The 26993-nt window shown below is 38.2% G+C and overlaps 1 protein-coding gene across 7 annotated transcripts; it reads right to left on the bottom strand.

Annotated features, from left to right (window-relative positions):
- Positions 1-26768, bottom strand: LOC104213015 (uncharacterized). 7 transcript variants are annotated; one of them, XM_009762401.2, is made up of 18 exons: positions 26550-26767; positions 26316-26456; positions 25454-25693; positions 25327-25381; positions 25101-25190; positions 24922-25012; positions 24333-24390; positions 21434-21476; positions 19708-19879; positions 19501-19599; positions 18782-18850; positions 11145-11283; positions 9051-9246; positions 8671-8807; positions 8535-8574; positions 5621-5795; positions 2545-2710; positions 1-319 (listed from the first exon to the last, which is right to left on the bottom strand). In XM_009762401.2, the coding sequence occupies exons 2-16, from the start codon at positions 26451-26453 to the stop codon at positions 5629-5631; spliced, it is 1734 nt and encodes a 577-aa protein (XP_009760703.1). In that variant the 5' UTR covers positions 26454-26456; positions 26550-26767; the 3' UTR covers positions 1-319; positions 2545-2710; positions 5621-5628. The 7 variants fall into 7 exon arrangements, with proteins under 7 accessions (XP_009760703.1, XP_009760696.1, XP_009760700.1 ...); XM_009762394.2 differs by having other exon boundaries at positions 25327-25693; XM_009762398.2 differs by having other exon boundaries at positions 8535-8565; positions 25327-25693.
- Between the last annotated feature and the right edge of the window lie 225 nt (positions 26769-26993).

Raw genomic sequence — 26993 nt, 5'->3', positions numbered from 1 at the left:
TGGTACTTCAAAATTCTGACCGACGTGCTTTAAAATTCTATCGCGGGGCTATTTTTCCAAATCTTTAATTTAAATAGGAAGTACATTTGTTGAGATTACCAAAATGAGGAATACTAAGATTATATATTAGAAAGATTCATAAATATGAAAACTTCACAAATGATCCAATTCTAGTAAACTTGAGCAGAACTTGGTGCAGAGTAGAAGTTGAAGAAGGCTACCGAAAAGCTTCCCTCTAGCAACTGCGAGTGCGAACGCAACTATTTTCTGTGCAGTTCCTTTTTGGTATTGCTCTTGACTGCTTCTTATCTTTATACAACTGCAATCAAGAAAGAGAATGTGAATCAGTGCACGGATTATCTAGCTCACTGTTTACGAACTTAAGCTGTAAGTTATATCATATTTCAAGTTAAGCTGAAGGAAACTAACTAAATGGGATTGTTCCAATCACCAAATCATTAAGGAGCATATAGATTAGTCTAATAAATTTCAAATTAAGATGACAAATCTAGAACTTAGGTTGTACTAAACAAACCAGTTTAAATACAATACTGAATCACAAGTCTCCTCAAACTTTGGAAGCAATATGAAAATTTTCAAGAAATCCTACTATGCCTTCATGTAGACTTTTTTTTTAGTAGGTAAAGCAAAATTTCTCTTGATAAAACAGTACCAACGAGGTACTGAAATGTTACAAAAAGCTGGACTCCATCAAACACTACGCAAAAATTGTATCTAGAGAGCCCATAAACACTATGCCTTAATGTAGACTTTGTAATCATCTTACAAATATCAGTTCACAAGCAGTAAACAGAAGCTGTAAAGATTCAGTAGATAGACCCGTCATATCATCTTTCCACAAATGATGCGCCTCAATGCCAGATTGCCATTATCGTAGTGTATTATATATCCTTTTTCTCTTTGTATTGGAAGTCAGAGCAAGCATCGAGTGCCAAAAGGTAAGTGATAAAGAAATGTTTGCTTGGAATCCTCACTTCACTTTCTCGTGCATGGATGCTCAACATCAAAGTTTTAGTCAGCGGAGGTGAATGCAGGGTGGAGAAAGAAAGAAGGAGAAAAGGGAGAACCCGAGACTAGACCAAGTTATAATTTTGTTGATTATAATGCAAGAGGAAATCAAACTGTTCCAAGCCATTTTAATCAGCTCAGATATCTTTGATATTGTTTGTTGAAGTAAAACCAAGGTCTACTTCCTTGACAAATTGAAAACCAAGGTAGTTAAATTACATCTATAATTATCCTTGATTCTCTACAAAATCACCTACTAGGACTTTGATTCTGGGGAGACGAGTTCAGACCAAGGCTCTCACCCAGATTGTTTCATATAGTCACATGATTATCTCAAAAAAGAAAACACAATCTCTTATGTTTTCTGCTACTAATGCAATTTTTTGAATTATGCTCGCTGGACGCAATTAACCCCTACAAAAGCTAAACTATTAGGAATAGCATTGAGGAAAAAAATATCATGCTAAGAGAGCAAATAGGATGTCAATTTCCAATCTGTAAGGGAATCATTGAATGGAACAGGAAAGAACTGGCTTTTTTTCCCTATATCGAGTTTTCTGTTATTTTCTTACATCGTGGAAAAGTGTTCCACAAACAGTATTTTAGAGCATTTGGACAGTCCAAAAAGCGCAAGAGAGAGGCTATTGAATGGAACTATAGCAGTAGTTAGATGGAAAGTAAAGGTCTAGTATAAGATTGTATTCTCAAAGGTCTGGCGAAATGAATTTTTCTCCAGAAGGCATTCCACCGTCTAACATGTTCCAACCCTATGATGTACTTGCGCAAAAATGAAGGTGCCTACAAATCAATACTTGCTCAGAGGTTAAACAAGGAAAAGTGATGATAATCAGAAGTGATAACAAGATTGCAAAAGGAATGTGCAGCTTTTAGCTTGTCAAAAATCCACTTCACCTTCTCTTAAGTACTTTAAAGAGAGTCCACAACAAAAATAACCATCGGAGATTGTTGAAGTTAGAGCTCACATGTTGATTTAGTGTTTGGAAATTCAGGAAATAGTATTATCTTTTAATTATCAAATAAGAATGATTGCTAACCCATGGCAGACAGATAATATGAATCTAGCAAATAATCAAGAAAGAAAAGAATACTCATTCTCTCATTCTAGTTTAAGAAAGTAAATTGATTGACTTTTGTTTTCAGATGCACTGCTTACATCTGTATGTTAACGTGATAGATTTAAGACCTTAAGCGCTTTTAAATTAATTTTTAAAAAATACTCTTTTTTCCCTCTATGTGCTCATTTAAATTAATTATAACTTTCGAGAGGTCTTACTCTTTGCTCAAAAATAAACCTTTTTCCCAAAAAAGAAAAGAAAAAAAAAACTTGGTATTAGACAAATTTTGTTGAAGCTTCTACCTTTTACATAATACAGCAAATAAATCTCACTCTTGATTTATATAAGCAATAATTATGCAGTCAGAGAAACAGAACACTGGGTGTGGAATGTGAAGCAAACCAAAAGTAATTATGCACCACCCTCGTGATAACCATACCAGTTTCTCCAACGACCATTTTACTCCTGACACACCACTGTAGACGGAGAGGGAATAAGGGACAATTTGTCGAATACCAATTTAACGTAGGGACATGAGTGGAATTCTGATGAATATCGGCATTCTTTTTTTTTTTCTTTTTTTTTTGCCAAGGCTGTGCAGCAACCTACAAAATGACAAAACAGAAAAGAATTACTAATGGCTTAAGGACAAACTACCCAATCCAAATAACATCGTTGTTCGAACTTCCAACTCACTTATATATAGGAAATAATTAGTCTATTAGATAACATGCTAGTTAGTTTTCAACCTGAAATTGTCTTAATAAAAAAATGCCTCTCCAGATTGATCATTACTTTATGTTAAAAAGAGCTACTCCGTCCCTCCCAATTTATGTGGCAAAGTTTAATTGGACAGATAAAAAGGACATTGTGCCTGAGGAATTAGGGCATCAGGGATCTACAAGCACACAATAAAGCTATGCTCTCAAGATGGCTATGGAGATATGGACAGGAGGAATCTAGGCTATGGAAGGATATCATAGTTGCTAAATATGGAGCACACAACCACTGGTGTTCCAAGAAAACACACACTCCTTATGGAGTTGGCCTGTGGAAGAACATCAGCAACCACTGGGATGAATTTTTCCAAAATGTAACTTTCAAAGTTGGGAATGGAACTCGTATTAAGTTTTGGAAGGATAGATGGATCGGAAATACACCTTTGAAAGACATGTTTCCCAATATGTATCAGATTGCTTTGAACATAGACTCCACTGTTGCTCAAAATAGAGACAATGGCACTTGGTGCCCACTTTTCAGAAGAAATTTGCAGGATTGGGAGGTCAGCAGCCTACTCACAATGTTAAGCTCCCTAGAAGGTCATAACACCGAAGATCAACAGCCTGACAAACTTATTTGGGGAAATTCTAAGAGAGGCAAGTACACATTCAAAGAAGGATACATTCACCTCTGTGGCCAGAATCCAATGATAGATAAGTGGACATGGAACCACATCTGGAGAACTAAAGTGCCTACCACGGTGACTTGCTTCACATGGTTGTCTCTAAATGGGGCCTGTCTCACTCAAGACAACTTAATCAAGCAGAACATCACACTAGTTAATAGATGCTACATGTGCCAACAACAGTCAGAAAGTGTAAACCACCTATTCATCCACTGCTCAGTTGCAAAAGAAATTTGGAACTTCTATACTACCTTTGGTCTGAAATGGGTTATGCCACAATCAACAAAAGCTTTTGAAAGTTGGTATTTTTGGAGAGTTGACAAATCCATCAGAAAAATCTGGAAAATGGTGCCAGCTGCAATATTTTGGTGTATTTGGAAAGAAAGGAACCGAAGATGTTTTGATGGCATTTCAACTCCACTCTACTCCCGCAAGGCTGCGTGTTTAGTTAACTTATTTAGCTGGAACTATCTCACCCCTGTTACTAGTGCTGATACTTTTGTGGATTTCATTAGCTCCCTGAGAGCAGCATAGGCTTTTGTATATGGAGCTAATTATCCTATCTCTTTTGTACTCTTTGCATCTTCTTGATGCCCTTTAATGAATCTAATTTATTTCATCAAAAAAAAAAAAAAAAAGGAAAGTGTGCCACATAAAATGGGACAATGGAAATACTATTTTCTTCACTACTTGAACCAAAGGAAATTCTTCTTTTACCAACTTATTTCTACATCTTGGAACTCTTAAATTTGTGGACCCCAGGTGGGATCAAGGGCGGGTCTAAGGTAAGGCAGATAAAGCCTTTGCCTCAGGCCCCGAAATAGTAAGGGCCCCAAAATTACAAAATACTATATTAGTATTATATATAATTCAAAATTTATACAAATATTATTAATAAAAAATTCAAATTTTTACATTTTTAAAATATTGATTGAGGTTGCTATTGAGTGAGTAAATAACGATAAATTTTTTCTCGCATTAAAAAATAGCATATTTACCTTCTCATCAATTCTAATTCCTCTTCCTCTTTGTATACTCTTTCTTCTCTTCATGTTTTTGATGATTTTACTCTCTAATTTCAACTCGAAATCTCTGAATTAGCTAATTATTTTTTGTCATATTTTATTTATTCATGCATCAGAATGCAAGTTCTTTTATGTCTCATCTGTTTTAATAAAGAAATTCTCCAGGACAGTGGCGCAAGATTCGTACTCAATGGATAATGAGTTGAATCCTCTACCTATTTCTAAATATCATGCTTTTATCCACCGGAGAGTTCGAAACCGTGATGTGAGCCTAACATCATCACGCGTTGGGCTCGTATCATAGAAAGTCATGTGGGTTTCTTTTGTGCCTTATTATCAGATGAATATTATGAAAATTTAAGGGCCTTTTAATATATTTTGGCTTTAGGCCACAAAATTAGTTGAGCTGCCCCTGGGCGGGACCATCGGCCCAGCCACCAAACTATATTCCAAATAATACCGAAGTGGGATTAGAGCACCATGTAACTTAGGCAGTATGATAAACCATGGTTTTTCTTCATGTCTTCAGCATTCGGTCATCTTAATCAGTCAGCTATGACGGAAACTTAAAACTAAAAGGGGAAAAAAAACAAACAAAAGGCAATGCTATAAGCTTTTATTTATAACTTCCTAATGAATATGGTACAGAAATCTCTAGCCTTCTCAAACATCCGTCTTGTATAATAATGGATAGCAGCAGCTGTGCACATTGAGAGATTTTTCCTTACTGGACTTGAGCTCAGGTAATATACTTTATTCACCTTTTCTGCAGCATTGGTTCTTCAGTCGACCACTAAATACTAATTAGCCTACAGTAGCCGTATAAGTGATTCAAAAAAAACAGGATGGAATTAGTACCATACTTGGTACACTCTTCACTGGGATTAATCAAAGGCAAAGAGGAAAAGTATTATATTCAAGTCCAAATGAAAACTACATTACTTGAATGGAAAAAAATACTTATGAAATTCAACACCCACAACAATTTGGCAAGGAAAAGGTTATGGTTGAAAGTGATGGAAAACTGTTAGATCCACCAAAATAGGAAAGGATATGATTCGTAAAAGAGAGATAAGAAAACTCACAAGACAACTTAGTAGTCTTCATCTTCGGAATAAGAGCCATCGACGTATTGGTCATATATCTGATATTCTCCAAGACTCTGATCATCTTGCACTTCATCCACTCCCGCTGTACTGAATGGAAAATTACCAAAGAGCTCTTGCAAGTAATCTCTTGAAACATTATCGTGGTTTGTGTCTGGGCAGCATATAGGAAAATTAGAATTTTGGGTAACTACTATCCGGCTCCAACAAAAACCTTGGCACACAATTCCAGTGTTTATAAACCAGAAGTTCATGGCTAGAAGACCCTAGAAAGGAAAAGGAGAAAGGAAAATTGCTCTAAACCACAAAATTAGACCTTAGAGGTACTTGAGCATCAAAAGTAACATATTGATCACTCCATGTAATTTCTATCTTCATTCCAATGCAACGAAAGGAATGTCTATTTTTTACCCAAAAAGAACTACTCTTTTTTTTTTTTTAATAACCATGGTATCCAAACCAGCTTGCATGCACCTCAACTAATTCGACAAGGCCAAAAAGAACTTCTCTTTTATCACACAAAAAAGAAATCATCACTTTACAACACAATGTTCTATAACGACCCGACTAGTCGTTTTGCGTTCTAGCATTTTGTTTCGAGATTTGAGACTTCGAGTAAGCTCATTTGATGTTTTATGACTTGAATATAGGGTTGGTTTTGATTTTCAAGAGGTTCGGGAATGTTTTGGAAGATAAATTCTTATTTTGGAAGCTTTAAGTCGGAAGAGTTGACCATGGTTTGACTTTTGTGTAAACGACTCCGCATTGTGGATTTGAAGGTTCTAATAGGTTCTTATGATGATTTTGGAACTCGTAAGAATTTTTAGTTCGGGCCTCGGGTGGCTCGGGATTGATTCGACGCTTCTATTTGAAAGTTGAAATCTATGAACTTAAGAGAGTTGCATAATTTGGACTGACCATTGATTCTTGATTTTGATGTTATTATTCGTGTTTTGAGCCTTTCGATAAGTTTGAGTAAAAATGAACTTGTTAGGATGATTGGACGGGGACCGGAGGAGCTCACGTGAGTTTCGGGGTGGTTTCGGATCATTTTGAGCTAAGTTGATTGTTGGTTTTTCTATTGTCAGTGATGCTCTTCGCGATAGCGAGGTGTGTGTCATGATCGCGTAGAGGGACAGTGGCAAGTGGAATTTTGTTCACCACGATCGCGCGGAAGCTGTCCGTGATCCCGTAGGTCGATTGGTGAAGTTTCGCGGTCGCGAGCATTATTATGCGATCGCGTAGTAGACTTCTGGGACTGGAGGTGTTACTCTCTGCGATCGGGTGCGCAGGGTTGCGAATGAATACGTGTCTGCCAGTGACACTTTGTGATCGCATAGGTGTGCCCATGCAATCGCGAACTCGATGCATTATTTGGTTCCGCGGTATTTTATGTCCAAAATTTTGAGAATTGTTCATTTTGCACTATTTTGAGTTTCGGAGAACGTGAGGAGGCGATTTTGGAGATGGATTTTGTGAGAAAGCACGGGAGAAAAATATATTATTAATCACTTGATTATAATACAATGAGCCCTATTTATAACTATATACAATACATATCTTACTCCTATTCTATGTGGGACTAGGACTAATTACATATTAATTACATAACTATCTAACACTTTCCCTCGAACCGGTGCATACAAATCATATGTACTGAGCTTATTACATATGTAACTAATACAAGGACCAGTGAGGGACTTGGTGAAAATATGTGCAAGCTTGTCATTCGACTTCACAAACTTTGTAGCAATATCTCCTAAGCGTATTTTTCACAAACGAAGTGATAGTCAATCCCAATGTGCTTAGCCTTGGACAGAGTTATCCAACACTTGTGCTGGTTGAGGTAGTTGATATACCATAGGTGTGCAAGTTCGTCCAAACCCCACTGTTATCTTCTTCTTTTTTTTAAGAAAAAAGAGATTGACTAGACCGGTTGCTAAGCTTTCCAATAGAAACTAGCTACTCCCCTCTACCTTTATGTTCAATATCATGTAAACTATTGCAGATAGTTACTTATACTCCCTCTATTTCAATTTATGTGAACTTATTTGATTGGGCACGGAGTTTAAGAAAAAAGAAAAGATTTTTGAACTTGTGATGTAAAATGAGGCATATTGCATTAAGGTAAATTGTTTTCAAATATGGAAAGGGGTCATTCTTTTTGGCACGGATTAAAAAGGAAATAGGTTCACATAAATTGAAATGGAGGAAGTATCTTTTTAAGACAACAACTTTTCATGTAGACTTCATGTAACTACAGCATTCTACCCTCTAGTTCTTCTTTATTAATTGCTCTCCTGCTTCTTTTATCAGGCTGTGAGAAGAAAAAACAAAATTATTAAAGATGAGTATCTGCAAATTTTCCTAGAAGAATCATTTTTCCTATACTTCGTGAAAATCTCTTGCAGGTTTGATGATCATTCAACTAATACCATCCATCAGCATGTAAGCATAAAAGAAGAATGACATAATAATAGCCTGTTTGGCCAAGCTTCTTTTTGGCCAAAAGTGCTTGTTTTGGCCAAAAGTGCTTTTGGCCAAAAATTGAGGTGTTTGGCCACGCTTTTGGAAGGAAAAAAAGTGTTTTTAAGGAGAAACAGAAGCAGTTTTGGAGAAGCAAAAAAAAAGTAGTTTCTCTCCAAAAGCACTTTTTTGAGAAGCACTTTTGAGAAAAATACACTTAGAAGCAATTTTTTAAAGCTTGGCCAAACATTAATTGTTGCTCAGAAGTGCTTTTCAAACTAATTATCCAAACACAAACTGCTTCTCACCAAAAGTACTTTTGAGAAAAGTACTTTTGAAAAAAAACACTTCTCAAAATAAGCTGATTTTTGCAGCTTGGCCAAACAGGTTATAAATCTGATTGAGCATGGTTTTGTTCCAAGGATACGTGGATCATCATGTATAGAGACATCCCCTTCCTGGCCAACCTAAGAAGACAAGGCATTAGTTGACTTTACAATGAGAAGGATGCTTATCACAAATTGCTTATGAATGCATCATCTCAAATATAAATATCATCTTACAAGGTCAAGAGGTTCACATGCATCCATCTCATCTTCAACATTATCATCCTCAAAGTCATCTTCATCATCTTCTAAATAATCAGGTTCATCAACTTCATTGTTTTCTGCTTTGTCATCGACTTCATTGTTTTCAGCTTCTGACATTTCAAGGAATTTATAGGAGAAAAACTTGAGTAAAGGCTCCGATGTGACAATAATGACAACTAGCTGGAAGATAAAAATATACCAAAAGTAAGGTAAAATCTGGAAGCCTGAAAGTACTCCAGAGAGCAAATCAGCTGTAGGGATAATTTTAGCTTAACAATTAAATTTCATGACAGATAATTACGTCAATGTTTAAGATTCATGATAGACTACAAATAACTCCAACTGTTTTCAACCTTTATGGACTTTTCCTTGCTCTTCAGGTCTTGTAACTTTCACACAAGTGTGAATCCTCTTCGACTTCTCAAAGCGGGCAGACACAGTTTTTAGTAAAGACTCTGCATCGGGATGAGGGCATACTGACATAAATCTCACAGCAATGCACAGTCTCAAGCAATCAAGAATATGAGAGGAGAACCATCCTGTTGTATTCTGCAAATAAAGTTATCAGAAGAAAAGTACCATTGGTGATTGCTTCAAGTATTTGTCAGAATACACAAAGATAACTACATTTATGCAAATCGGAATTGTTTAAAGTACAAAAGAAGTGAGTTACTAAAGGAAAACCCCCAGGGCCCAAACCCCCAAGAGGCAAAATCATCTGTCCTTTCCACCTATCATCTGTTGTTAACATCCTCTCAGAGAAATTACAAGGAAAAAGGTACCAGGCAGAGCATGTAGGATATACTTAAAATGTTCATAGTAAAACATTCAATCTGAAAACCAAAAATAAAGAAATAAAGAAAGAGACCAAGGTGAAAAAGAAGTATCAAGAGATAACATGAACGTGAGCACAATAAAATAAAAAAATTAAACAATCAGTCTCTAGTGGACAAATCTGTTTGCTTCTCTCCTGAACCAGAGTGACTTCTAATCCTCAAGATTGTCAAGTCAATAGTTAGATTTGATTATCTTTCAGCACAAGAGATCTCATGAGCAGAAATATGACTTTTAGAATGAATGAGTGTGAGTATGCACACACGCAAATATGTTATTATCGCAAAGATAGTCCGCACGTTTTCATTTCTCCACTCACTCAATTGGTATTGACAAAGATGAATTGCAAGTCTTTTTGAACTTTCATGGGGAAAGGCAAACATGAAATTTGCTGTATGAGAGCTATTCAGACTCAAGAGAATAGGCCACAGGTTTAACTCAACTCCAAAAAATTAGCACCAGAGGTGAGAATTGTCCAAAACAATATAAAGAGATTACAACTATACCTCCGATCAATGTAGGACTCTAACACTCCCTCCCCTTCTACCCTAAGCTGCACATTAAAACTGGACATCTGGAATATGGATGACAAAGTGGTGCCTAACATTGAGTAACACAACACCAGGGATCCTCACGTATTCCACCCCAATTTAGAAACCAAGAAACCCATGCCTTCAAGTGGGCCATGTGACCAACTGTGTGTGATAGCCCAAAAGCTAGCTAACTAAACCCTGTCTTCAAGAAGACTTAGAACTTAGGATTTTTGTCTACTCTGGTCCATATTAAGAAAATGGACATAGGACCTAACTCAACCTCCAACACTAGCTCGTGAGGTGAGGATTGCCCAAGACCATATAAAAAGACTACAATTTATACTCTCAACCAATTTGGAACTCTAACACCAGAAAGCGGCGAAGAACAAAAGGTAACACAACATCGGGGACGTGTTTGGCTATGATATCATGTTGAAGTGTGTGACCAACCCATCTAAGACACACTATATCTATTTAATGATATCTTCAACACGTTTCCCCACCTTCGGGCCTTGATTCTTTTCCATAGGCCAAATACGCAAAAATTTTGGCTTTTGGGGTTAATTAGTTCCAAAATTCATTTTCTTAACATGGTATCAACGTATCCAGAAGTCCTAGATTCAAGAAAGAGTCTACAGTCTATATGCGAAATTACTGCGGGACTCTAGAAACATTATTGTCCTGCCTTTTCAAAGAGACAATAAATTATTGAGATAAAGTGAATAGTCGAAGCATCACTCTGCTTCGTCCCTAAGTGAGAAACAAAGAAAATATGGAACAACATATCCATTAATTAAGAAACTACTTCATTACTTTATTAGTTTTCTACCATTATAAATTTATTATTCCAAGCAAATAGTAGACAAGAATTTACCATGTATACAGCAAGAAGTTACATACTTCCATTATCATAGTGGACAACATACACTTCAATCCTACTGAACAACTAAATGGTAACGGGGTTTCTGATTTGACGAAAGCAAGGGCATCACGAGCACCACAAACCATCCATGCATCAACGTGTCTAGCATACTATTAATAGCTTGTTGAAAAGAAATATTTTACTGAATGATAACATACATCGCAAGTTTCTTGATTTGAGGGTTTTCTGATTTCTTGTTGAATGTAGTTGTCCTTGAGTTCACAAAGTTGCAATGATATTTGACATTTATAAGGAAAAACACGGAAGGCACATATATCATCCCATCTATGTTTCAATCTGTAAAAAAAAGAAAATACGGCATAAAAAAGCCGATTAGCTGGCTGTCATTATCCATTAAACCAAATCAAATCGGGTTTATGTATGAGGATCATGTTGGCTAGTTCAGCACTAATTTAGTTCTATCCTAGTTAAGCGATGTGAATATCAAAGAAAAAAGTATTAGAAAGAAGCCCTGCAGAAAAGAAGTTAGCAACCCAGAGAAATAATACACGAGAAAAATATTATTGATGTATTAACAATGATACAACGAGCCCTATTACTCCTGCTACATGTGGGACTAGCACTAATTACACATAACTATCCAACACTCCCTCTCACGCCGGTGCACACAAATCATATGTACCGAGCTTGTTACATATGTAACTAATACGAGAAAAAATGAGGGACTTAATGAAAATATCTGCAAGATAACCACTCAACTTTACAAACTTTGTAGCAATATCTCCTGAGAGTATCTTTTCTCTGACAACGTAACAGTCAATATCAATGTGTTTAGTTCTCTCATGGAACACTGGATTTGATGCAATATGAACAGCAGCTTGATTTTCACACACAAGTTCCATCTGGCTGATTTCACCAAATTTCAACTCCTTGAGCAACTGTTTGATCCAAACTAGCTCACATGTTTCCATAGCTATTGCTAGATATTTTGCTTCTGCACTAGACCGAGCAACCGCATTCTGTTTCTTGCTCTTCCAAGACACCAAATTACCTCCTACTAAAACACAATATCCAGACGTAGAACGTCTATCAGAAGGTGATCCTGCCCAATCAGCATTTGAGTATCCAACGATCTGCTCATGGCCTTGATCCTTAAATAACAATCCTTTGCATGGAGCTGACTTCACATACCCAAGAATGTGGACAACTTCATCCCAATGACTATGACAGGGGGAATCCATAAACTGACTTACAACACTCACAGGAAAGGAAATGGCAGCTCTAGTCATTGTGAGGTAATTTAATTTACCAACCAGCCGCCTATATCTTGCAGGATCGCTAAGCGGCTCCCCCTGTTCGGGCAGAAGTTTAGAGTTAGGACCCATCAGAGTGTCAACAGTGAGTCATTCATGTCTCCTCAAGAATGTCTAAGGTGTACTTCCGTTGTGAGATCACAATACCTGAGCTAGACTGAGCGACCTCAATACCTAGAAAATACTTTAATCTGCCCGGATCCTTAGTCTGAAAGTGTTGAAAGAGATGTTGCTTCAACTTAGTAATATCATCCTGATCATTTCCTGTAATAACAATATCGTCAACACAAACCACTAGATAAATACAGAGATTTAAAGCAGAATGCCAATAAAACACAGAGTGATCAGTTTCACTATGAGTCATGCCAAACTCCCGGATAACTGTATTGAAACTTACCAAACCAGACTCGGGGAGACTGCTTTAGACCATAAAGTAACCAGCGCAAGCGACATACAAGGCCACTAGACTCCCCTGGAGCAACAAAACTAGGTGGTTGCTCCATATAAACTTCATCCTTAAGATCACCATGAAGAAAAACATTCTTAATGTCCAAATGATAGAGAGGTCAATGGCGAACACCAGCCATGGATAGAAAAATGTGGATTGATGCTATTTTAGCCATGGAGAGAAAGTATTACTATAATCGAGCCCAAATATCTGAGTATATCCTTTAGCAACAAGACGGGCCTTAAGTCGATCAGCCTGGCCATCTGGACCAACTTTGACTGCATGTACCCAACGACAACGAATAGTAGATTTACCAGAAGAAAGAGGAACAAGCTCCCAAGTACCACTCATATGTAAAGCAGACATCTCGTCAATCATAGCATGTCGCCATCCTGGATGAGACAACACTTCACCTGTAAACTTAGGAATGGAAACAGAGGACAAGGGGGGACACACAAGCATAATGGGGTGATGATAGACGATGATAACTTAAATCAACATAATAGGGATTAAGATTAAGTGTGGTCTGTATACCTTTCCGAAGTGCAATCAATTGACTAGGAGAAGACCAGTCCGCAGTAGGAGCAAGGTCAGGTGCAGGACGTGAATCAGTTGTGCTTGATGCTAGGAGCGAACGACGACGATATGTCAAGAGTGGTGTTCCTGTGGCTGGGGATCTAGAAGGAGCAACATTAGCCTCAACGGTTGGTATAGGCAAGACTTCTATGGCTTAGGGTGTAGGAGGAGCTATAGTAAACTCCTCAAAGATTGGTATAGGTAAGACATCAAATACATCAAGGCGATCAGAAGAGGTAAAGTAAGGTCCAGACTCAAAAAATATGACGTCGGCTGACATAAGATACCTACGAAGATCAGGTGAGCAACAACGATATCCTTTTGAACACGAGAATGACTAAGGAAGACACACTTGAGAGCACGAGGAGCTAATTTATCTTTCCTATTAGCTAAGTTATGAACAAAACATATGCTCCCAAAAAACACGAGAGGGAAGAGAGTATAAGGCTGACCAAGAAAACAATACTGAATGCGGAATCTGATTCTTGATGAGAGAGGAAGGCATCCGATTAATCAAATAACAAGCTGTGAGAACTGCATCGCCCCAAAAACGCAATAGAACATGAGACTCAATGAGAAGTGTGAGAGCAGTCTCAATGTCTCCATATTTTCTGCCCAATCAAAAGGAAATTTGAAGAAAATTGCTGAAAAATAATATGCCTTGCCGGAAACCAAATCTGTCTTGGCGGAACCTTAACTCCGGTGAACGTAAAATCAAAACTGGTAGGGATAGGCTCGAAAAATTCCAGCGATCCCAATGGAAAAGAAAATTCCAAAAAAAAACTGACGAAAAGGAGTTTGTGTTGCGGACAACCATTAAGAGAGAGAAAACTCGACCTCTTTGATAAAAACAGAACCCTAGTGCTACGAGGGAGATAATTCACCTCAGAAAGGCAACAATGACTCTGATACCACGTAGATTTTGAGAAGAATAAAAGACTTATTGTATTTTTGTGTGTTTACATTCCATAAGCAAGGAAATTTATACAAAGCTCCTAATGCTAATTAAGGAGGAAAAAATCTATAAAATCAGTCCAGCTATCAAATCAAATCAAATTAAATTAAATCTTCTAAGTATAATCAAATCTCCTAAAATCATGCTAATCAACAATCTCCTAAATATAATCAAAACTCTTGAAATCATGCTAATCAACAAATATGCCATGGATTCACAACTTCTTTTGGAATGAAATATTGTACATGCGGGGAAGTAATACTCAAAATGTTACTTTCACACCATCTGTGTTCCCCAAAAACTCACTCTACTCCTACCCCCACCATATATGATACATTCTCATTAAACTCTTCCTAACCCTTTAAAATATTCCTCAATAGCCCACACCCATATGGGAGTGTAATATTTTTAGTTCTCCCTCCCCATCCCAAAACCCCACATATCTCCGCAATCACCACTTCCAAAAGCATTCTCATGTACCCCAAATCCCCATGACCATTTCCCAAGTAACACCTTAATACTTATGTGAACCTGAAGTGGGAGCAAATAAGGCAAATTGAAAGGAAAAATGAAATAAGTTAATTTCTTCACATGTTAGTGAAATGCAATCCGTCGATTAAACATTCTAGAGAAATGAATTTCTGAAAGTTGGTGTTGCGGGTGAACAATAAGGGAAAGATGTCGATCACTTATTGTTGCATCATAGAGTGGCCTCAAAACTTTGGGCAGTGGTATTCTCGTTATAAAACTGAAACACATACCTCACCCGAATACAATGCAAGTTGGAGGTTAAGGAAGCTCGATCACATAAAGCAGCAATAAAGATACCATTGTCAAAAAAATGAACCTAGGGTCCAACTCTTTCCCCCAAAAACTAACTCATGAGGTAAAACTTACCCAAATTTGTATAAGAAGAAAACAATATATTCACTCCATCAAAGTGGGACACCCTAAACCCCTTGCACGCTCGAACCTGGACAACTAGAGCATACATAACATAAGGCCCAAAATTCGAAAACATAACAGTATGGCTATGGCTCTAATATCATGTTAAAAAAATGGAATTTGGGTCTAACTCAATCTGAAAAACTAGCTCATAAGGTGAGGATTGTCCAAAATAACATAAAGAGACAGTATCTCATTTCTTGAACTAATATGAGATACTCTAACACCCTTTGCATGCCCAGTTCTCGGAACTGGACATTTGGAGTGTGGACGATATAATATGAGGGCCTAACATTAGGTAAATCAAGATTAGGAATGGTTGACTCTTATACCATATTATAAAATGGACCTTAGACCTAACTCAACCTCAAAAGCTAGCTCATAAACTAAGAATCAACTGAGACCGTATAAAAAGATAACATCTCATTCCCTCAACTAAGCAGGACATTCTACCACACCTGGAATGCTTAGGGATGGCATCTGGAGCATGGAGAATATGACACGAGAACTCAACATTGGGTAAATTCATAATACTGATGCGTTTGGTTGAGGTATCTGTAAAGAAGATGGACATTAGGTATAACTCAACTCTAAAAGCTATCTCTTAATTTGAAAATTGCCCAAAATCATGTAAGGAAACAACAGCTCATTCCCTCAACTAATAGGGTACATTCTAGTAGCCATTATGCCTTTTTGGTTGACAATGTGGAACGGAAAGAAGAGAAGGATATTTCAAGGCAATGGCAAGTGTTGAGTCCCACATCAGTGGAATTTGGGTTTCTTGGTCTCCTTATATGGTCTTTGTTAGACCCTTGCCAAAGTTGATCGGCAAATGGTACGGCAGTGGCAAGGATTTGGCATGATGGCCTTGCCATTGGCCTATGTGCGGGGGAAATCAACATGCAAGACAATGCGGCCGTTGTCAATGGCAACAAACTGTTGCAAGGGTAAGTGTGACGGACTACACTACTATTAGAAGGCTAAGGTGTGACGGATTACACTAAAACACGAGTGGGTTCTGTGCAAGCAAAGGCCAAGGTCTTGACGGAACTAGGCAGGCTGGACGGAAGTTTGACAAGGCAAAGCGGGAAAAACCTAGGCGCTAAGACGAGGCAGCTTAGTGCCAAGGCAGTAGCATTGGCAATATGATGTTGCCTTGGCTTAGGTGAGCGGGCTGGCAGCCTGGCACCTAAGGAATTTGTGGGCAAATGACTTAGCAAGGGAATGGCATCATGGCTTGGTGACTTGATGCTAAAATCAGCTTGGCATTGGCAAAGGGCAGACTTGATCAAGTAGGGGTGACTTGACATGAACAAGCGGTTGTGGCAGCAGGCATGCGTGCAGCTAAGTCATGGGCGACAAGCTGTGGCTATGGCATTGAGTGGGAGCAGTGTCAAAGGGCAAGGTTGGGCGCAATGCCAGCCTTGGGCGTGCAGCAGATGGCCAGTAACGCGCACATGCAGCGCACATGCAGCGGTTGTCAAGTGTGCTGTGCACATGCTGTGCAGTTGGGCGGTTACAACTGCCATGTCCAAAGAGTTGCTGATAATGGGGCTAAGTCTATGCACGTTTTTAGGCATGTTTTAGCATGACATGCACGTTTTGATCATGGGTGATCATGGCCTATCAGTTGGGGGTGTCAGCTGAAATAGGAAAACTGAAAATGGGCTGACTACACTATATATATGTGTGTGCTAGCAGCCCCAAAAACGAGTCTAAGTACCTAGGGAGGGAAAATGAGTAAGATGTGGGCATAGGGTTGTCTATGTCAAGGCTTGAGCATGGCAAATTATGTGTCATTGCCTTGACAAGAGTGAGCAGCACGAAATGCCTTAGGCAGGGGCTTTTATAGGGCAGTTTGTGCAAGAGTCAGCAATTTTGTGAGTTGGTGTCTGCCAAGGGTGGCAGCACCTTGCCAAACTCCTGAGTTTTCTTTGTAATTCATATATTATAAAAGGTTGGGAAAGTTCCCGTAAATCTGCTTGTGCCTTTACTTATTTATGTTGCCTTGAAAATATTCTAAGTGTTAAACCTCCAAAGCGAAAGAAAATCGGAGTAAGGCTGAGCCAAGTTGAGACTTGACTGTCGCACAGCGGGCTGTTTTTCGGCGGACAGAAAACGCCCCTGTGACAGTCTTGGACAATCCTCACCTCATAAGCTAGCTTTTGGGGTTGAGTTAGGCTCAAGGTCCATTTATCATGGTATCATAGCCAGGCACATCCCAATTTATTGTTACAGATGTTGGGCCTCCATTTATAATGTCCACGCTTCAATTTGCAAGCCTGGACGTGAGGGGGAGGGGGTGTTGAGTCCAACGTCGGTGGGATTTAGGTTTCTTGGTCTCCTTATATGGTCTTGGGCAATCATCACCTCATAAGCTAGATTTTGGGGTTAAGTTAGGCCCAAGGTCCATTTATTAGCAAGAATTCAAGGATTGTAAAGGATTCTTCTTTTTTCATTTCACTTATTTGGTGTAAGAAGGAACAGTTTGTCAAAAGATCAACACTAGCATGCAGTCTTACATTGTACATATATCTTTTGGCCCTCTTTTGGCATAAATGAAATGATATTTGACTAACTGAAAAGAAAATTTAAGACACTTTTACTTGGAACATTTGAAGTTTCCCATAATTACAAGATCCCTCTATGTCAATAACTATATAATCCTTTTAGTACTATACTATTACTTGCGGTGGCCCTTTGACTTTTTGACCAACTCAAGCAAGATCTAAATATACAAACGGAGAAATTACTTTTCTCTCAACTTCTGAGTTAGTCACAAGAAATTAGTTTGATCAAAAGATGGAGAAAGAAAAGATAAGCAAGTTGTTTCGAGCTGTATCCTTATGGTCCTCTGACTTTTTACCGCTACTAACCGATAACAAAAATTTTGGGTGACGATGGGTGGCAGGCGAGACTCGTATTTCCTACCGCATCTCTCCTATCCCCTTACTTGATGTAAGGAGTGAGAACTTAAAGTCTAGGAATATCTCTTACTGACCATTTTCATTTGAATGTAATTTAGATGCTCTCTGAACCAAAACTCGGTGCGGCCATGACCACAGTAAAAGCAAGGGGCAGTTTTACAGCACAATCTCTAAACATATGGCTCCTCATAATGATTCATAGATCATGAAGACAGGAAATGATTGCAATTCTAAATACACCACACGGCTAGCCACATGATTGTTGTTTTCATGTTAACTTTAGCTAAATAAGCTAAAGGAAATTAATGTTTATCAATCTACTTAACTTTATAACTCGACAAAATTTACTCCAGTTTAGTCAGCAGAACACAACTCAAATAACTTGTATACCTTTTCCATCTGAACCAAACCTAACTATTTAAAGAGCTTCTAATACATTTCCCATCTGAAACCAGACCTATAGGACATATCTTGAGGTACTTCGGAAAACCAGAAAGTGCACTTCGCGCACCAAGCAAGCTTCTTTTAGTTTTAGATAATATAAATTCAAAGACGGATAAGGTTCAATGTGAGATGAAGATTACAGCATTCTCAACTACCGAGAGCTCATAAAGATATTTAAATTCTAAGAAACGCATAAGTGATATGAAGTTGTGAGAAGATTCAGTACCCAGAAGACGCATGACTCTCACAGTAGCTTCGTAATTCAGGGAGCACTCGGAAATCAATATTCTGGTATCTGTTAAACAAATTGCAAGAAGTAAGCACAAGCATAATGAAGAGTTCGAAAAAATTGCACCTAAAACTAACGTGTTAGAATTGATTTCAAGTACCTTAAGCAACACAAGAACAAGAAAAGTGCAAATAAGATACAAATGGATCACACACCTTTGGTTGATCCCACTTGTGGGGAAGAGGAATTAGCTCTATGTCAGAGGAAGAAGACAAATGGGAAGTGACAAATAAAGAGGGGAACAAAGGAGAAAATGGATAGAAATTCCATCTCTAGGATAAATCAACTAAATTTGGTCAGTTTCGTAATCTATATTCGAAAATATTTTACGCGAACTAAAATGTGTGCAGTCATAGGATTTCTGTCACCCTCTCCTAACCTCTCTCTCAACTGCAGATGCCACCTCTTAAAGCAAAAATTTACTGTTTTCCCAAGGTTTGCATGGGTATATACAACAGAACTATTAACAAGCAAGTGGAAAGATACATTTTCGATGACATATGAGACAAAAACTCTAATAAATCACGGACAAGGGGGACAACGCTCAGAAAGCATAATTAGTGAATACATATAACTAAGTGAAATTCACAAGGAAAACACTTCTTTGATAAGTAGCAGTAAAAGATTACAAGAAAAGATTACTGTTTCATTCTTACATGCGGGATTCAGGATCCTTCCGAGGATCATAACCTTTCCTTATCCAGAATCTACGGAAAGGCCCACTCGAAAAGTAATATGCTACTCTAAAGAGAAGCCTGCATAATGACGGAGATAGACCAAAAATTTATACTATGAACAGTATCATTTCCAAGACTTAATCCAAATGATAGAAGTGAAGACTGTATAAGAATTTCATATGCTACCTTTTGATCCTGCCCTCTCCAAGCTTCAGACCCCCATCACGCAAGCGCTCAGCTAATGATTCTTTGACCCATATTTGACGCTCTTCAAACAACTCAGATACCACCTTCTGCCGTCTCCAATCTTCTGATCCCTGCAGTATGTGCTTTTCCCAATCCACTGGTTTAGGAATCTGTATGAATGTTAAGCAGAACAACCAGGCAGCTGCAATACCATCATACTGCAGAGTGACTTTATTGTTTTATGTGTTTGTCTTTGTTGAATAAGATGTCAAGCATCCGTCTTTTCAAGATAATATAATCTTCAGTAGACTTCTCTTCACGGATGAAGAAAAGTGCAATTAATGAGTGGCAGCAGAGTTAGTAATGAAAGAGCTTCCCAATTATAGTCAAACCTCTCTATAACAACCATGTTTGTTCCGAATATTTTTGGATGTTATAGCGAAGTGCTGTTATAGAGAACATATATTATAACATAACATGAAAATTAGTTTCGGAACAGTTTGGCTTTTATAGTGAAGTGTTGTTATATAGGGATGTTGTTATATAGGGATGTTGTTATAGAGAGGTCTGACTGTATAATTTGTTGATGACTCCCACCACGATTTTACCAAGCCACCAAACTCTTCCACCCTTAAAACATGAAGTACGAGGGCTTATTTTCCCATTCGCTGCACTTCAACAATAGAGGATGCCTGACCAGTGCATAAAAGAAGAAAAAAACGCTAATCTCGCCGGAAAAGCGAAACTTGTCCTCGCTGTAGCAACAGAACAAGCTGAAACCTGGGCGGGCGGAGTCGAATTCAAGACGCAACCCCCCGAGAGTGAAAACCGTGGTTGGGATGTGGCTGGAAAAGCCTGCACGCACCAGCGCAGGCTCATGCCACGCATCGAGGGCCCTAGGGTAGTGAGCTTTCTTGGCTAGGGTTGCAGGAAGTTATGAGTCTACTGGTGGTACTCCTACACTCACAATGTCCCTAGAAAGTATAGTAACCTAGAACAGATGCATTTAGTTGCCGGACAATTCCGTGACAACAGGATATCTCTAATGTATATGGCACTGATTAATGTACAGTGTCTACTAATCTCACTAGATGCTCTGATACCATGTGAGAAAGCAGGACAAGCAAGTAAGAATTGAGAGAAACTCTGTTTGATTATTCCCTCAAGCTATAGGGTTTTAAAATAGTAAAGCATACATGTTCTAAACTAGGAAAGCAAATCAAGGATTAGATAATTACAGGAAACTAATCATCCTAATTAATTTTTTCTGATCCTAATTGTATAATACAGTATATTTGAAATATCCTTAAAAACATCGATCACAATAATTTACAGAGGGAGAGGAAAAGTACCCTTTTCGTGGTGCACTTTGGTAGAAATAAGGCAACAAAAAATTTCAGCGGACTAGCTTTAATAGATACTTTCAAGGAGATTGGAAGGTACTTTCACGAGCTTCTATTTTCAATGTATTGTAACTCCAAGACACCGTTTCAATCCTCATTAATCCTACTTGTATTGATGAATAAAGTTGTTTCTCTCATCCCAAAAGAAATAATCAAAGTTGAAAAAAGCTTTGAGGTCTCCCTTATATAGGTCGTGGAAAGTGCTTCTATAAGCAAGGGTTGTTCTAGATACATTAAAAATGGAAAGGTGGAGAAGAAATTATCAGAGTCTAACAACAGACACAGAACTAATACTGATGAACTGCTGAGACACTTAAGGATATCTTTGATATTAACATCAAGGTTAAGACTCTGCTCCATCTCCCTCTACATTGAAAAAGAAATAAAAATTCATCAGTAAAATATTAGTGTGATGAAGAGTTCGAAGAACATATGGAGCATGTCAAGTAAAAGAATATGGAGTATGTCAAGCATGCAACTCTGGAAATGCTAAGGGAAGTGAAGATAAAATAATTCATAATGGCCTCAGCACGTAAGCAGACAAATAAGAAAGAGTTGAAAAAACAATTGAAACGTCCCAAAAAATCAGTCAATACATAGAGAAAAAAGACACAACAAGGTGAAACTGACTACCCTTATGTTGTTTATAGCAGCAATAAATGGATCAATGAGCAGAAGTAAGTGAAATTGATTATCTGGCATTGTTCATGAAGCCACTAAAAGTTCTTAAAGAGAACTAAAGATGTCAATATGCCTTATGGGTGTGGGTTATGAAGGAATATTATGAAGGTCTGTGTCGAATTTAGTGGCACTCGGGATAGGTGATGGGGGGAGTGTTAGTGTTTGGGGGCATAAATGGTGTGGGGATAACATGTTGAAAGCGGAAGTCCCGAGCATTTAAAGGGTTTCATGTTAAAAGAGGCTGACGGTCCAACAAATTCGGGGGTACAAGGTGAAAACGTTTTTTGGGATTTGAAATTCAGAAGGGATTTTCACAATTGGGAGGTGACTGAGTTCCAAAGATTGCTAGCTTTACTTCAAGGTACGTTATCAGATAGCCATGATACTATCAGGTGGAATTTGGGGAATAACAAAGTGTTCTCTATTAAGTCTTTCTATGAAAAATTCTTGGTTAGGGAGGAGGATGCCTTTCCATATAATTCGATCTGGATTCCTAAGGTGCCTAGGAAGGTGTGCTTACTTGGTTAGCAGCCAGAGGGGATGATACTATCAGGTGGAATTTGGGGAATAACAAAGTGTTCTCTATTAAGTCTTTCTATGAAAAGTTCTTGGTTAGGGAGGAGGATGCATTTCCATATAATTCGATCTGGATTCCTAAGGTGCCTAGGAAGGTGTGCTTACTTGGTTAGCAGCCAGAGGGGGGATCTTGACGGCCGAAAATCTCAGAAAGCGGAAGGTTGTTTGCGTCAGTTGGTGCTACATGTGTAAGGAGGCAGGTGAAGATGTGGATCATCTTCTTCTACATTGCAGTCCAGTAGTGATGGGAGATATGTGTAGTTGGTATGGTGCCTCATAGGTGATGCAAAGAACTGTAAAATAACTGATGTCTAGCTGGAAGACTGGGAGAGGGAGGAGACGGCACAAGGCATAAAATGTTGCTCCACTTGCAATCATGTGGGTCATTTGGAGAGAGAAAAATAGAAGAGCTTTTGAAGGGGTAGAGATGAGCTTTACTCGGCTAAGGAGTAGCATCCGATCCCTTATTTTCTTCTGGTGCACCCATGAAATTCCTTGTTGTATAGATGATTAGGTGACTTTTGCAGGGATTCATATTTTCGTGTAGGTTTTTCTTCTTTTTGGTCTACCTGATCAAAAAAAAGTTCTTAAAGAGGATCAAGAATCTGCAGCTAACTTGTGCTCATCCCTGTTGCAATCTTCATAATTCTACATATATCTCATGATTAGATTCAGTATATAGAAGAGAAAAGAACTGGAAGCTTTCTCGTCAAGGTTAGCAGACATTATTGGAGAAAAATTATATTTCTTCCATTGAGAAAAAAAGGCAGCTCAGTACACAAAGCATCCGCGTTCACGCAGGCTCAGGGAAAGGGCCGCACCCTGGTGTCTTCCATTATGTCAGATTAACTTATATTCGGTTCAACTATTTGGAAAAATGCATTTGAATTCCTTTTCATGACAAATTGTCTTGTTTCCGGTTAATATCTTTATTTTTCTTTACATGAGCAAATGTGACTTACATATAAAGTACATGAGTAAGTATTCGCAGTACAAAACAGGAATCTTGGTATATCAGAAAGTATGCGAAACAAAAGGAGCTTTGCCGAAGTGTTACAGAACAAATCAAACATTTGGGAGACCACGGGTCCAAATCTCGGCAGAGACAAAAAGAATAATTTTTTCCCATGTGTTCCCTAGTGGGCAGAGTTACCCATGGTGGGAGGTAGCAGGTACTAGGTGAATTGATTGAGGCACACACAAGCCTGGACACCACTTAGTATCAAGTACCAAAAATCCATTTTTACGCTTTAATTTCAAATCAGCATTAACATTTAACTGATTTTTTTTTCTTTTTGAGAAAGAACAGTTAACTGAATTTACATCGGTTTCATACTAATATACTATTGAGTAAACTACTTTACAGCATTGATCAGTAGTTTATTGCCGTAAGAATAGCGCTAGAATTAAGAATGGAGACAATTTAACATATAGATTAAACGGATCTAACCTATTGTGGTTCTTGCAACATGCAGAAGATCGATAATGACCTACTAACAAGAGCTAGATATCACTAAAAAAAGGCAGACCGGTGCACTAAGCCCCCGCGCAGGGCCGGACCATAAGGGTCTATTGTACGCAACCTTACCCTGCATTTCTGCAAAAGGCTGTTTTCACGGCTCGAACCCTAGACCTCCTGGTCACATGGAGGCAACTTTACCAGTTACGCCAAGGCTCCCCTTCAAGAGCTAGATATCACTAAAGAAAAAAAGAAATTATATTCCCATTAGACTGGAGACACAGGATAAGAGAATGCTTCAAAGGTAATCCGGATCCCTAAATTACTCAAACATGGAAATTTGAAGACACGCTTTCCTTGTTCAGTGCCTAGGCAGCATGACAAAAGATCTGCAGTGTTTTTGTTAAATTGATTGAAAGATTAAAACAAAATTGCAGAAAATATTTGACTGAAAATAAAGAATTTAAAACAAGAGAAAATTCCTCCATGCAGGCAGAAAAAATTACCTCCCAATTTTGCCGGTAAAGCACCTCTTGTTTTCTTTTTGGTGCAAGTGATTCTAATCTGCAATTACAAAAAGTTTGAAATTTACAAATAGGAAGATACCTCTCTTAAAGAGAATGCTTTAACTTAGACAAGGAAAGTGGTCTGCATCACATAACCGATTGTGGTGAGACAACTAACGTTACATGGACTCTCCATTTGCCTCTGTGTCGATCAGTTGTTATGCGTAATACGTGCAAATCCTCAAAGTACTCTAAAATCATGATAAAAGTTGAATCTACCGACAACGGATACTTATGCCCGCAGCAAATACATATCCATACCCAAGTCCATATAACGTAGGAGACAACAGAGAATAGAGGAGGAAGAGAAGAAAACCAGACACTTTTCCACCAACAGCAACTGAGACAGAGAGAGAGAGAGAGAGAGAGAGAGAGAGAGAGAGGGAGAAACAGACTGAGACACATAACAGAGAGGGTAAGAAGTGGTGGATTGCTAAAACCATGGTGCAACAAGAATGTGTGCATAGGTATACAATGTCTAACATTAGTTAAAACTGTAAGAACAGATTAACAAGCCAGAGCATCATACACAATATTCTCAGGCATATCTTTTAAGGAGAACAGAGGAGGTAGTAAAATCATCAAATCCTCCTGATCGACATCCATAAGACCTCCCTTCTCTACAAGCAGTAAACTCAAGAAATTAGGTATTGGAACAGAGGATTTCCCACATTTTGAAATTGCTGGAATAATCAGAGAATGGCTGACCAAATTTAGGTTCCACCTCTGCCCACTGTCTCTTTTTTCTTCTGGCAACATCAGCCTGAACGGCAAGAACATGCTGATAGTCTACCATTCCTTTGAAAGCAGCACAATTGTGCACACAGAAGAAAAAAGGGGAACAAGAAATTATAAAGTTAATATGTGCTCAAAGAAAAGCAGAAAGACAAACTGGGGAACATGAAGTGGTCTAACATTAAAAATTAGTTCTCACCATTAAAATGATAAGCTTCAGCAACATGAGAAACAATATTAGCTGAGAGATGCTCCTGCAATTTAGTAGCATTCTGCACTTCAATTTCTTTTGAAGCACTAGCAGAAAAACATCTAGACTCGTTAACCTTTTCTGCAGCTAATGAATGTCCAACACGAGAAATTTCTTGTTCACAATTAACAGGACTCCCTGAAGATTGCATCGATATTCCACAGCTATTGTCAGCAGTTTCGACATCCCTTACTTTAGTCTTGGATATTTTCAACAGGAAATTACTTCTATGCCTAAGCTCCCCAAAGGCAGGGTGTGAATAAGGATCTTCTGGCCGGAAATGGAGCTCCAGCTTATTTGACTGTGAAGTTCGAGCCTGAAATTAAAAGGAGAGTCAGCAACAATCAGATTCTAAGATTAATTGACATCAAATTTACCACATGTCTATAAAGCCAATTAGCCAGCCATTAGTATAACTATTAGTTCACAAACATCAGGGTGCTCCATAAAGTGCTTCTTTTGGAGTAAATTTACACTTCTCATGAGTTACATTCTTAATGCATGAAACCTACGACTACTTACATCAATTTTCAACTTTTTTGATCAAGTGGTAATGAAAAAGGATAGCAAGCGGAATAGAATTTGAAACAATATTTAATGAGCAATCTCAAAGGAATCCATTATGACATGCACCATTAGTACCACCAGTTGAGTAACTTTATAGAAGCTCGATCCTTTTTTGCTTTTATTGGGCTAAAGCAGTTAGGAATGTTTTCAAATTTCCACCATAACCAGGTGAAAAAGGACACCTAAGTTCTCACTGCTCCTGGAAAGTGAATTAGACAAGTGGAACTATTAAATGAACTTGCTCTTCCTTGACTGGATTTGCAAAGCAAAAAAGAATTAAAAGAAAAGGTACTCATAATAGCACAGAATGAGACTAAGAATTGAACTTTCAAATTCCAATGCGGTTGTACATACAACAAAATGTGTAATACCTTGACAATGCCTTGAATGCCGCCAAGAGTCTCAATGGCACGTTCCATTGAAGAAGGGTAAGCAGGGTAATGAACAGCAAAGACCTTGTCACTGGGTAAAACTCCTGATACTGAACCATCATCTTTTATAATCCCCATAATCTGTTATAAAACCAGCAAAAATTCAATGTCTCACATCCGAAATTTTGCTAAAAAACTTGGTTTTCTGATTCTTTTGTCCAGAAATAGTCTTACCCGTTGTGGAGAGGAGCTATGGGGTAGAGAGGAAAGTGTTTCTCTGAATGAAGTGTTTGTATACTGATGTTTCTGCTTGCCACTTTCCAAAGGGTAGAGTTAATCCTTACACAAAATTTTCCATTATTAATACTAGGCAGACCCAATGACTTTTGCTGTATATTTGTATTGAAAGATTCACTGCTAGCAAATGGGGTTTGGGTTCAGTGGTAAGGGATTTGGTTATGCGTTATTTTGTTCTTTTTACATAATTTTTTTAAAATAAAATAAAAAACACGCTAAACAACAGCTCCAAATTCGTATCTGATTGTACTACTCTAGAGTTCACCATCTGGGTGTCTTAGAAGGATATCTTTTACCACATTTGTACCATCTTTCGGAAACATTGGTTAATAATAACAACCTATCCACAATTTTTGGGTTACTCTAACTCCAACTGGATCC

This window comes from Nicotiana sylvestris, chromosome 6 (genome assembly GCF_000393655.2).
Source record: "Nicotiana sylvestris chromosome 6, ASM39365v2, whole genome shotgun sequence".
Taxonomy (NCBI): Eukaryota; Viridiplantae; Streptophyta; class Magnoliopsida; order Solanales; family Solanaceae; genus Nicotiana; species Nicotiana sylvestris.
Note: the sequence above shows the minus strand (reverse complement) of the source record. Positions and strands in the feature narration are given on the sequence as shown.

Bases quoted from the DNA above. Each gene is read 5' to 3' on its own strand.
- LOC104213015 (XM_009762394.2), bottom strand. From the start codon at position 26,453: ATGGGGATTATAAAAGATGATGGTTCAGTATCAGGAGTTTTACCCAGT. The intron at 25,191-25,326 runs GTGAGAACTAAT...CTGCTTTCAAAG, and splicing joins TGAAGCTTATCATTTTAATG to GAATGGTAGACTATCAGCAT. The intron at 11,284-18,781 runs GTACTGAATCTT...TTTTTTTTACAG, and splicing joins GAGAGTCATGCGTCTTCTGG to ATTGAAACATAGATGGGATG.